General features: G+C 37.8%; 1 protein-coding gene across 7 annotated transcripts in view; it reads right to left on the reverse strand.

Annotated features, from left to right (window-relative positions):
* Positions 1–417: 417 nt before the first annotated feature.
* TRPC1 (transient receptor potential cation channel subfamily C member 1) overlaps positions 418–13793 on the reverse strand; it is a 152086-nt gene continuing 138710 nt past the window's right edge. For all 7 annotated transcript variants that reach the window (XM_045584121.1, XM_045584120.1, XM_036444192.2 and 4 more), the window contains 4 exons: positions 4362–4537; positions 2698–2899; positions 2022–2216; positions 418–820 (listed from right to left, as the gene is read on the reverse strand). In XM_045584121.1, the coding sequence (XP_045440077.1) occupies positions 593–820; positions 2022–2216; positions 2698–2899; positions 4362–4537 (801 nt within the window). In that variant the 3' untranslated portion in view covers positions 418–592. The remainder of the gene's footprint in view (positions 821–2021; positions 2217–2697; positions 2900–4361; positions 4538–13793) is intronic.

Raw genomic sequence — 13793 nt, forward strand, 5'->3', positions numbered from 1 at the left:
AAAAGTAAATATATTACAATAACAAAACTGAAGTAAATTTAAATTTATAGAGACATAAATAGATTCAAATATTCATTAAGATTGTTTCTTTGTTACTTAGGATTACAATAAAATAAAAACAGATTATCATTTTAGATTAAACTATAATTCCAAACAATAAATACTATATTATATGTAAAGTCCTAAAACACATTTTATAAACCATGACTTCAATACTTCAAATTATTCCATAGAAGACATTTATTGGTCTTCATTTAGCGAATTTCTGGCAATGTTTATAATTATAACTGCCCTTCTTTAACATAAAAAGAAAAAAATTTTAGAGCATTATTCAAATAAGAAAACCAAGCAGCATGCTCACAAAACCTGCTACTAAGTCTGTTTTGCTTCCACAAAAAGCAACCAACAGAAGTTTTAAAAAGCTTACTCTATTTACATATTTTATTTAACATAGTTATGCTCTAAATATTTTGAACAATGCTTTTACATAATTCTGTATTTCAATATATATCTTATGATTTAATTTCAAGTTATGCAATCAGCCTTTCAGATTTATTATTGAAAATTATTCTCTAAGTGATTTAGAAAATGATTAGTTCCTTGGATAAAACATAGCATATTTAGAAGTTCGAAAGCCAAGTAAATCCCTTATCTCATTTTGGAATTTTGACAGATCTTGGCGCAGTTCATTTAGATTTTCTACAGTTGCCTGATCTGTGCTTTGCATCTTCTGTCTCATGGAAGTCAAGTAACGATGTACCAAGCAGCACATCACTTTTTGGTAGTTTTCATCTCTCTTTTGTTTCAAATTTCTCCATTCCTTCAAAACAAGCAATAATATGATACTAACAATGTGCATAAACAATATTTAAAAGAAGTAAATTTTTGAAAAATATTCACAGATACAAACAGAAATCTTCTAATGCTTTATTAGACTATACTTTTGCCACTCTGTTATAAAATAACATTTAACACTTGTTTAAAACAAATGTAGCCTGCATATTTGTTTTATTCATTCACCTGTGTGCTTATTTTGATTCAAAAATAGTCATAGGAGTCATCAGTTTATAGGAAGAATTAGCATAGCTGTAGGAGTCCTCAGTTTATAGAAGGAATTAGCAAACTATTACCTACACATAGGTAAAATTGAACTACTTTCTGGTTTTAATGGCTTGTCACCTAGAATGGTTTTACAGATGAACATTTGTTACTAGATTGATTTTTTTTTTTGAGAAATACAATAGAATAAGGGGGAGAGAAGAGAGAAAGATGCAAAGAGAGAAAGAGGGAGAGATCAACTTGTTCCACTTATTGATGCATTCACTTGTATGTGCTAGCCTGGGGATGGAACCTGCAACCTTGGTGTATCAGAATGATACTCTAACCAACAGAGCTATCCAGCAAGGCTGGGAACAGTAGTTCTGAACCTCAATTAAACAAAAATGTTATCTTCATCCAAATGGAATTCCATTCTTTTCATTAATAGATCCATATTACAAAAATTATTACTCAGTTATAGTTATATTTTTATTTCATTAATAAAAAATTAGTGGAAATTTATGTTCTTTCTTATTCTATTAGTACTCACATAAACTTTTCATTTTGTCTCAGCTTGTAAAGTCTAAATTATTTGCTATCTGGCCCTTTACAGAAAAAAAATTGCCAACTTCTGATTTATAGCAACATGTATTAAATTATTCACATATTGAATAACTTTCAATAACAACCAGAAAAAATATGAGCTGACTATCAGTATCTACACTCACAGAATAGGGATAATGAATATTTTCTCCATGTTTTAAAACTGAGATGAGATTTCATGAAAAAAATTCCAGTTCTATCTCTCATTTTCGAAAATATTGAATCCTTGCTTTATATTTTATCTATGCTGTGCATTAGGGATACAGGAATAAAAAAATCAAGACAGTCCCAGGCCTTAAGAAGCCTACATATTTATGCCTGGGAAAACATTTGAGGTTAGGAATTATTAAAACTTCTATGTTGCAATTCTAGTCTCTTACCTTTAGACTGTTTTGCCGTTTAACCCTGCCTTTTGATGTATGAGAGCAAATCCATTTACTGAGGCTACTAATCATGTAGCAGATGGTTTTTGGTGAAGGAATGATGTTGAAAGGTGGGGGTAATGTACATTTGTCATCAAAGTAACTAAGCCACAACTTTGCGCGGGCAAACTTCCATTCTTTGTCTTCATGATTCTATAAAAGGCAAATGAAAAAGCTGTATAGAATATGAACATGCACATGGGGAGTGGCAGAGGAAAATATATTGTTTTTAAATTGTCCATGTTCCTACATCTTGTAGGTAAAATTTTGCTTCATGATTTGCTTTTACTATACATTACTTGCATTAAAAATCTAATTTTAAAATGCTAGTAATTATTTTTTTTTATTGATTTTTTACAGAGAGGAAGAGAGGGGGATAGAGAGCTAGAAATGTAGATGAGAGAGAAACATCGACCAGCTGTCTCTTGCACATCCCCCACCGGGGATGTGCCCGCAACCAAGGTACATGCCCTTGACCGGAATCGAACCCAGGACTTTTCAGTACGCAGACCAATGCTCTACCACTGAGCCAAACCGGTTTTGGCTGCTAGTAATTCTTAATTCTTATATTTGGTTGCCTTAACTGTGTATGATCTGAAGAGAATATAGAGTTTTTATAAGAATAGACACTTACTGCTATCAACTGAAAGCTCTTGTGCAGCATTGCCACTAGCAGCTTGGTGAGCACAATCACAACCACCACGTTGTACGTGCCAACAATGACAGCTCCCACAAAGGACTGCAATTCTTCTCCGTAGCTGAATCTTGTGACAAAGATTGCCACATGTGCTAAGGAGAAAATATACCAGAACAAAGCAAAGCAAGTGCCAAAGAACCTGTAAAGATGATTACATTTTTGTTTAAAAGAAAGTTAAATAATTAGAAAAAACAAAGAATTCATTTATAAAAACACTATGTAAAGAAAACATTGATAATCTAAGAAAAACACTTTATAAAATAAATGAGGTGAACCCAACAGTAAAGATATGACTTACTTTAAACAAAGAAGTAGACTCAAAAGGAAAAGAAATTATTCCTCTTTAATCTCTTATTGCTTACTGTCCATTTTTAACATACCAATATATATGATCCTGTTAATGCCTAATCAAATTTTGTCACTCCTCTGCTCAAAAATACCAAATGGCTATCTCAATAGGCCAAAATCCTTACAAGGGCCAACAAGGTCCTACATGATCACATTATCTTTCTGACCTCATCTACAGCCCTCACTCGGATTTACCCCCCACCCAGCTCCCCACCAGGCTCCTGACTTTTCCTTGAATTTGCAGCCATACTTCCAACTTAGGGCATTAGCCTTTACCATTCCTTCTCTCTGATGATGCACTTCCTATAGACCCCTCCTTCGCTGTTTGATCTTTCACCAGCTTTACATATTTATCTGAATGTCATTTCTGTAGGCCTTCCCTAATATTATAAATAAAATTGTACCCTTACACATACTTACCCTGGCCCAAGCTTTGTCTCATTAGCCATTATCACTGTGTAATACATTGTATATTTTATTTCTTATTGCCTGTATCACCTCATAATAATATACTAATAAGCTCCATGGGGTGGTCCTGCTCATTGACACTCTACTCACTCAGCACTTAGAACAGTGTTTGGTATGCAGAATGGTTGGATGAACATTTATTATTCATTTAATCTTCCCTAAATAAGATGACATAAAAGTAACTGAAGAAGAGTTGGTACACAAAACAATAAATATGCAATTCCACACCTGTTATTTTATTAAGGAATGAGGGGGCAATATTTTATCTGCCTCACAACTGGTTGTTCAATTTCTTATTGAGCATAATTAAAGTATTATGATAACAGTAAATCAGAGAGAAAAATGTCATAAAATTCTAATAATTGTCCATTCTAATAACTCCTAACAAGCAAAAAATGTGAGAAATTGTTTTGGTTGTAACAGTGAGTGAGAAGCAGAGTGCTGAATGTCTTATATACAACCAATGAAGAGCTGCCCTACACCCCAAGCCAGCAGTGCATGAAGTGCCAAAAGCTCCTTCACTCACACAGCCAGAAGTGTGTGTGTATGTGTGTGTGTGTGTGTGTGTGGGGGGGGGGGGCGCGTAAAAAGCCAATAGAATAATATGGGCCTAGTAATTATTTAAGGTTTTATATGTAAAGATAACTATCAAGTGATACACTAAAAATAAGTATTTCTTATTAAAAAGGAATTTCTTAAAGATTTGAAGTTCCATTTCTGTAATTCCTACACAGCATGTTAGAAAGAGAGCAATATGTCTACTAAAAATTGTAAAAGACACTCACGAATGGAAGGTGTCGTTGCTCTGCTGCTCACAAAAGATGCCCACACAGTCCTTCTGCTCTTTTGGAGTATAGCCTTTATCATACAGTTGTGTCAATCCAATTGTGAATGAAAACAAAACAAGAAGGAACATCCCAAGAAATTTTCCAAAATCTTGCAGCATCTGTCCCATTGAAATCTGTGAAATTAATATTTTTATTAGAATGATAAAAAAAACAAAATATTAAATATTAATAACCAGGCAATAAAAGGAACACAAATATATGAGCCACAAACTACTCCTTTTGAGATGAGTTAGCACTTTTAAGACATCAAAACTCCAGCTATTTTCCAGAGCTCTGTGACTACAAGAGCACCAAGGAACAACAGCCCCACAAGCAGCCTGCCTGAGGCTGAAAAGCAGCAGCCTCACATTGCCTGCTCCTGTCCAAGGAGCAGCAGCTATGTGAGTGGCCCACTCCCCTGTCTGAGGAGCAGCAACCATGTGAGCAGCCTGGATCCGTCCAAGGAGCAGCAGCTGCATGAGCAGCCTGCCCACAACTAAAGAGCAGCACCCCATGCAGCCCACCCCCATCTGACATGCTGTATAGCATCAGCTGTGCTGGCAACCTGCCCCCATCTGAGGCACAGCAGCTGGGTGAGCAGCCCACTCCTGTCCAAAGAAGAGCAGCTCTGCAAGCAGCCTTCTCCCATTCAAGAAGCAGCAGCCACCTGAGCAGCCCGGCCTAGTCCAAGGAGCAGCAGCCACATGAGCAGCCCTCCCCAGTCTGAGGAGCAGCAGCCACACATAGACAACACCTGTCTAATGAGCAGCAGCTGAGTGAGCAGCCCAACCTCATCCAAGGAGCAGCAGCCATGCAAGCAGTCCACCCCTGTATGAGGAGCAGTAGCCCTGTGAGCAACCTGCCTCTGTCCAAGGAGTAGCATCCATGTGAGCACCCATCCCCATCTGAGGAAAAGCAATTACATGCAGCCTGCCCCTATCTGAAGAGTATCAGCCCAGTGATTAGCCCACCCCTGTCAGAGTAGTAGCAGCTGTGTGAGCATCCTTCCCTCTCCAGACAGAGGAGCCATCATTTTTGCAAACAGCACCCACCAGAGGAGCCACTGCCAACTGAGGAGAAGCCACTGCTGCAACTGACCAAGGAGCAACCACAGCCCAAGGAGCCAATTCCATCCAAGGAGTAGCCATTGCATGACTTGACATCTAGATCCATCAGTGAGATAAAACATGGGTAGACAAAGAAACCCCAAAGTAAAGAAAAGGAGGAATCACCAGAAAAGCAGCTGAGTGAAACAGAGGCATGCGATATGTCAGAAAAATATTCAGAATAAGGATCATACATTTCATAAACTAGATAGAAAAAATCAACAACTTATGTAAGAATCAAGAAGAAATGAAGAGTGATATAGCTGCAATATGAAACACTATGGAAAGTTTCAACAATACACTAGGAACGACAAACTCATTAGTAAACAGAGTCAAATATCAACAGTACAATGAAAAACAAACAAACAAACAAAAAACAGTACAATGATTGAAATTTCTTTTGAGAGCCAATTTTTTTAAAAACTTAAACTATATAGGTAGGTTCATTGTTATTAACTTAATTAGGATATCCTAAGTTGGCCTTTGCTAAGAACTCAAGGGGCCAAAGAGCCACATGTGGCTCGCGAGCCGCATTTTGCCAACCACTGGAATAGGAGAAGCATAGAACCAAATTAGTGAATTAAAAGACAGGGAAGCAAAAGACACCCAAGCTGAACTACAATTGGAGAAAAAAATTACAAGAAAGGAGAGCCTACAGGAGTTTTGGGACAACATGAAATGAAGCAACATAGAAATAATAGGGGAGCCAGAACAACAGGAAGAGGAACAAGGGTTAGAAAACTTATTTGAAGAAATAATATCAGAAAACTTCCTTGATGTGGGGGGAAAAAAAGGTCACAAAAGCACAGAAAGTCCCAAAAAAGATGAACCCCCCCAAAAAAACCCACATCAAAACACATCATACTTATGATGGCAAATGTTCAGGTCAAAGAGAGAATCTTAAAGGCTGCAAGAGAAAGACAGACAGTTACATACAAAGGATGTACCATTAGATTATCAAATAATTTTCCAACAGAAACACATCAGTCCAGAAAAGAATGGGAGGAAATTAACAAAGTGATACAAAGCAAGGGACTGAATCCAAGAATACTCTATCCAGCAAGGCTATCATTCAAAATTGAAGGGGAAATAAGGAACTTCACAGAAAAAAAAAAAAAAAAAAAAAAAAAAAAGAAAAAAAAAAAAAAAAAGAGGCTAAGGGAGTTTATCACTACAATGCCAGCAATGCAAGAAATGCTAAACGGACTAATGTAAAAAAGAAGAAATAAAAAGTGAAGAAGGAACACAGGCACAAGAAATAAGAATGTCTACAAACAAGTACCTATCAATAATGACTTTAAACGTAAATGGACTAAATGCTCCAATGAAAAGACATCGAGTGGCTGAATGGATAGAAAAACATGACACATATACATGCTGTATATGAGTCCCACCTCAAACTAAGGTAAACATCTAAACTATTGCATCGTACAACAATTTCAAACCTACAACTAAAAGACAGAATGTATATCATCCAGAACCACAGGATAGCTGGCTGAGTGGAAATTCTATAACTAGAAGGAAATATAACACAAAGAATCAGAGGAGCTGTAAAGGACTGAGGTACAGAGAGGAAGAACGGCTGAATGCCTGGCTGGTGTTCTCTGGCAAGAGAGTGAAGGGAACCCCTGACTGCACTGAACCCCAGTTCCAGGAGAAATGCCATGGACCTAGGCTCATATGGCGGGGGGGGGGGGGGGGAAGTCTGGATGTCATGTAGAGAAAAAGGTGCACAGAGACTCCAAGACTCAGGGAAGCCATGGTGTGCAGGGGTCTGGAAGTGCACACGCTCAAGTGCATGCAGAGAAGACTGACTGTTGAGGTTGCAGCTAACTATCCCCAGCAGAAGGGAGTCAGAAGCACCTTACTGCATTAAACTCCAGTTCTGACAGCACTGAACCCCAGTTCCGGGCAAGCCTGGGGGAATCTAGAGTGTTAGGCGGAAACTCAGGGGAGCTGTGGAAGGCAGAGGTCTGGAAGTGTATGCACAAGGGCAGGGCTTATGGGAAGCCAAAACTGTCTAATCAGCCCTGAGACACTGCCCCATCCAAGCTGAGCACAGATGCTGTTGCAATTTTGCAAGTCTGGTCCTATAAGGCTGTCTTCAGCACAGGAGGTCTCCCAGCGTAGACACAGCTGATACTAAAGCCAATTGGACTGGAGGTCAATTCCTCCCAGTGATACCAACAACAATCAAAATTTAACTACAACAAGGCTATACACACAGACCACAAAAGAGTGCACCAAGAGTGTCCACCTCTGATGACTGGGGAGGCTGACCCACTGGGCCACATAGGAAACCTAGCACACAAAGTACCTTATCAACTCAGAGAAGCAGCAAAATGTGGAGACAAAGTAACAGATCACAAATGAAAGAAATGGATTAAAATAAACGACTAGATATAGAATTCAAAACTATGGTTATAAGGTTTTTCAAGAATTTCCTAGAAAAGGCTGATAAATTTAGCTAGATCCTCAAGGATATGAAAAAGGACTAACTGTTAAACATCTACTGACTGAAATAAAAAAATATTCTACAGAGACCCGACAGCAGACTAGAGGACTGCAAGAATCAAGTAAAATATTTGAAATACAAAGAAGCGGCATAGGAGAAAATGGTGACAGAATAGACAGACATGTTCTGAGCCTTGTCCTGAAGCAGAAAGAAAGAACCTCTGAGGGATGCACTGGGGTTGTTTGTTAGCAAGCTAAGGGACAGGTGAACTCCAGGAGAAGGCAGAGAACTACTGGATGGGGTTCCACTGACAGGGAAGCACCCATAGCGGCTGGGTCCTCTCCTGGAACTATGGGCTCGGATGGGGAAATCTCGCCATCTTTAAAGGAAAAGTGGATCTTGTCAGAGACCTGAATATCCGAGAAGACCACCAAACATCTATGAGCCCTAGAATACTGGTCCCAAGTGGTGCGAATGCTTGGACTCAAAGGAGCTCTCCACTGCACCGTGGAAGATCAGTTTTCGCAGTGATACGGTGAGTCCCGGCAGAAGACAGAAATGCTTGCAAGGCGCACAGAAGCTGGAGGACTGGGGAGGTGTTTACAAGGAAAAGGCCCGGGCTATTGGGCTAGTGTGATCTGTGATTATGGAAGGGGCTCTGCAGAGATGCTAGCAAGGAGGATCTCTAAAGGGCAACCATTTTGATCTGACATGGACGGATAGCTGGCAAGTTTCAAGGGAGTGCAGTATTCTCGGACTTGCCCGCCAGCCTCCGAAAACAGGTTGAGTGTCACAGAGAAAAAAAAAAAAAAAAAGCAAGAGAGGCCTTAGAGACCTGCAATTCAACCCAGAAACACTGCCACACAGAAGCTGAATCGCAAACTGACCCTAGTGTAATAAAAAATAAAAAGAACACCAAAAATTAAGGCACAGACTGCTTAAAAATCAAGACTGAATTACAACACTGAGGAGCGGTGAGACACAGGGAACTACAATACTGTCCGGACTGGAAAAACAGGCATGCCAAAAAAATGATAGAGGAAGTGAATGATCTTTACTACTGCACATTTTATTTTATTTTTTATTTTTGTTTTTATTTTCATTATTTGCATCATTTACTCAAGAAACTACTTTTTCCTTTTTTTGCGTCACTTGATTTTACCTTTTTAAATATTACCTTTTTATTTGTAATAAGCATTATTACTACAACTATCTTACCTTTTTTATTTCATTTACTTTTTTTAATATTATTTTTAAGTGGCATTTTATTTGATCTTTATTTTACCTCAGGATTAGTGTTCTACATTCTATTTTCACCTTTCCTTCACCATCACTTTATTCTATCTCAACTCTACCTTTATGCCATCACTCTCTTCCTAATCTTTCCCCTTTATCTTAACCCTTTTGTGCTCTAGATTTTCCCTATTCTTTCTGTTTACCCCCTGCTAAAATTTTACCCCACTTATTTATATCTAATTTCCAACCCCCTGCTCCAAGTCCATATACACCTCCATTTTTGCTGTTCTAACTAAAAAATAAATAAATAAAAAACAAACAAACAATGTTTTTCTCTGTTTTTTTGTAGTTGTTGGTTGAATGTTAACTATATCAAAGTTTTATAAGATTATTTTGCTTATTCTTTTTATTTGATCGTATGTTTTTGTTTTCTGTGTTTTAGTTTGTTTTTTACTTCTGCTTTCCATTTCCTAGCTTGATATTAGTTGGTATTGTAGAGTGTATTAATCTCCAGGTACTTGTTGAGGGCATTTGCTGTGATTAATGGTTTTTCTATTGGAATTTACACCCCATATACATAGTTTGTTCCTCGTTTCTCTCTTAGTCTCATTCTAATCTCACTTTTTTTTTTTTTGCTCCTTTTCCCGATTTCATTTTGACACTCCTATTATTTTCTTTATTTTTACTCTTCTATCGCTCCTACCCCCTAATTTGCCTTTCTCTTGTGGTCACCATTATTGGAGGTTATTAATATTGAGAATACATCGCTATTCAGTACCTTGTGTGTTGTACCTGGTTGTGTTGTTTGCAAGAAAGAGAGAACTACATACCTAACCAGACATCCTGAGAAGAGAGACCATGGAGAGACAAAGAAACAGCCTGCATATGAAAGAAAAAGCAGGCATCAACAGAAAAGGAAGTAAACGAATTAGAGGCAAGCAACCTATTAGAGAAAGAATTCAGAGAAATGCTGGGACCGGTTTGGCTCAATGGATAGAGCGTTGGCTTGGGGACTGAAGGGACTGGGTTTGATTCCGGTCAAGGGCATGTACCTTGGTTGCGGGCATATCCCCGGTAGGGGGTGTGCAAGAGGCAGCTGATCGATGACTCTCTCTCATCGATGTTTCTAACTCTCTATCTCTCTCCCTTCCTCTCTGTACAAAATCAATAAAATATATTAAAAAAAAGAATTCAGAGAAGTGGTCATAAGGTGGTTGAACAGAATGGAAGACAAATTCAACAATATGAGTAAGAACCAAGAGGAAATGAGGAAGAACCAAGAAGAAATGAAAAATGACATCACTGATGTAAAGAACTCAATAGAAAGCATCAAGAGTAGAGTAGAAGAAGCAGAGGACCACATCAATGAGCTAGAATACAAGATGGGGAAAAATACCAAAGTAGAGCAGCTTCTGGAAAAAAAATTTTGAAAAGCTGGAGAGCCTAAGGGAAGTTTGGAACAACACAAAACAAAACAATATCTGCATAATAGGAATTCCAGAAGGAATGGAAACTGAGGAAGGCATAGAAAACCTGTTTCAAGAAATAACAGAAAACTTTCCTGATATAGGGAAGAAAAAACCCACACAAATCCAAAAAGCTCGCAGAGTCCCAAGCAAAATGAACCCAAAAGACTAATGCCAAGAGAGACAGAAAGTTATATACAAAGGAATCCCCATCAGACTAGCAACTGATTTCTCCCCAGAAACTCATCAGGCCAGAAGGCAATGGAATGAAATATACAAAGTCATGCAAAGAAAGGGTCTGAATCCAAGAATGCTGTTCCAGCAAGGCTATCAATAAAAATTGAAGGTAAAACCAGGAGCTTCCCAGACAAAAAAGGACTAAGGGAATTTATCACCACTAAACCAGCAATGCAAGAAATGCTACAGGGTCTGCTGTAAATAATAAATAAATAAATTAAATTAAATTAAAAAAAGGAAAAGAAATAGGAAGCAAAGCAGGAACACAGAGGTATAGAGTAAAAATGGCGAAAAATAAGTACCTATCAATAATAACTTTAAATGTAAATAGATTAAATGCCCCAATCAAAGACATAGAGCACATGTGTCAAACACAAGGCCCGCGGGCCAAATCCATCCCGCCAGGCCTTGCAATGTGGCCCGCACCACGCTGTCATCACTGCACTCCGCTGCATTTCCATCACAACAGTTATGACTGTTCAGTAAACCATTCGGCCCGCAATTTAGGCTGGATTTTAGATTTTGGCCCCTTCTCTGATTGAGTTCGACACCCCTAACATAGAGTAACAGATTGGATAAGAAAACAAGATCCAAAATTTAAAATGTAAAAATTTAAAAAAAAGAGAAGGAACCAAGATCCATTTATCTGCTGTCTACATCAAACCCACCTCAGAAAAAAAAAGGCACACAGACTGAGGGTGAAGGGATGGAAAAATTTTTCCAGGCAAATGAAAATGAAAAAAAGCTGGGGTAAGCAATACTTATATCAGAGAAATTAGATCTCAAAGTGAAGAACATAACAAGAGATAAGAAAGGCCACTTCATAATACTAAAGGGAACAATCCAACAAGAAGAAATAACTCTGGTAAAATATACGCACCCAATACAGGAGCACCCAAATACATAAAAAAAACTCCTCAAGGATATCAAGGCACAGATTAACAGCAATACAATCATAGTAGGAGATTTTAATACTCCACTATCACCATTGGACAAATCTGCTAACCAAAAAATCAGCAAAGAAACATCAATCCTAAATGACTCACTAGACCAGATGGAATCAATTGAAATATTCAGAACATTTCACCCCAAAGCCACAGAATATACATTCTTCTCAAGTGCACATGGGTCATACTCAAAGATAGACAACACGTTGGGACATAGGCAAAATCTCTTCAAATTCAAGAAGATAGTAATCATATCAAGATTCTTCTCAGATTATAGTGGCATAAAACTGAAAATCAACTACAATAAAAATAATCCAAAGAAATCAAACACATGGAGACTAAACAGCATGCTAATAAACAATGACTGGGTTACCAGAGAGATCAAGGAAGAAATAAAAAACATCACGGCAACAAATGACAATGAAAACACAACAATTCACAATCTATGGGACACAGCAAAAGCAGTCTTGAGAGTGAAGTTCATAGTTCTACAAGCCTACTGCAAAAACAAACAAACAAACAAAGAAAAAAACCCAAGAAATAATTGTAATTAATTACTTAACCCTAAATATCAAAGAGTTAGAAAGAGAGCAACAAGAAAAATGACATAGAGTCCAAAGAAAAAATACAAAAGATCAACAAAACTAAGAGCTGGTTCTTTGAAAGGATAAACTAGATTGAAAGGTTCTTTGAAAGGATAAACTAGAATCAGGCGTCTTCAAACTACGGCCCGCGGGCCACATGCGGCCCACAGAGGAGTCTGATCCGGCCTGCCAGGTTTTTTGGGCAGTGAGCGCAGCCGAGGTGTTACAGTAGGAATTAGTAGTTCATATAGTCCGGCCCTCCAGCTCTCTGAGGGACCGTGATCTGGCCCCCACTTTAAAAAGTTTGAGGACCCCTGAACTAGATTGATGAACCTCTAGCCAGGCTCACCAAGAAGCAAAGAGAGAGGACCCAAATAAACAAAATTAGAAATGAAAGAGGTGAAATAACAACAGACCCTGCCTAAATACAAGGGATTTTTTTAAAAATACCACAAACAACTCTATTCCAACAAACTGGACAAACTGGAGGAAAAATATAACCTTCCAAAACTCAATCAGGAAGAATCCAAACAGCTCAATAGGCCAGTATCCATGGAAAAAATAGAAGCAATCATCAAAATACTTACAGAAAACAAAAGTCCGGGGCCAGGTGGCTTCACGGGAGAGTATTACCATTCAAGGAAGTACTAAAACCTATCCTCCTCAGACTATTCCAAAAATTTCAAGAGGAAGGAACACATCCAAGCTGCTTCAATGAAGCCAGCATCACCCTAATACCAAAACCAGATAAATACAACACAATGAAAGAGAACTACAGGTCAATATCCCTCACGACCAAAGATGCCAAAATCCTCAACAAAATTCTAGCAAATCAGATCCAGCAGTACATCAGAAAGATCATATACCACAACCAAGTAAGATTTATCCCAGGTATGCAAAAATGGTACAATATCCGCAAATCAATAAATGTAATACATCACATAAACAAATTGAAAGATAAAAATCACATAGTCATATCAGTTGATGCAAAAAAAAGTATTTGATAAAATCCAATACTCTTTCTTGATAAAACTCTCAACAAGGTTAAAATAGAAGGATGATACTTCAACATAATAAAAGCCATATATGACAAATCAATACCTAACATCACACTCAATACAAAAACTAAAAACATCTTCACTAAGAACAGGAACAAGATGAATGCTCACTCTCACCACTACTGTTTGACATAGTACTGGAAGTACTAGCCATTGTGATTAGACAAAAAGGAAAAAAGGCATCCAAATTTTTTTAAAAAGAGGTAAATTTGTTAGTATTAGCAGATGGCATGATACTGTATATAGAAAACCCTAAAGACTCAATCAAAAATTATTAAAGTTAATAAATAAATTCGACAAT

The sequence above is a fragment of the Pipistrellus kuhlii genome, unplaced genomic scaffold (genome assembly GCF_014108245.1).
Source record: "Pipistrellus kuhlii isolate mPipKuh1 unplaced genomic scaffold, mPipKuh1.p scaffold_m20_p_2, whole genome shotgun sequence".
Taxonomy (NCBI): Eukaryota; Metazoa; Chordata; class Mammalia; order Chiroptera; family Vespertilionidae; genus Pipistrellus; species Pipistrellus kuhlii.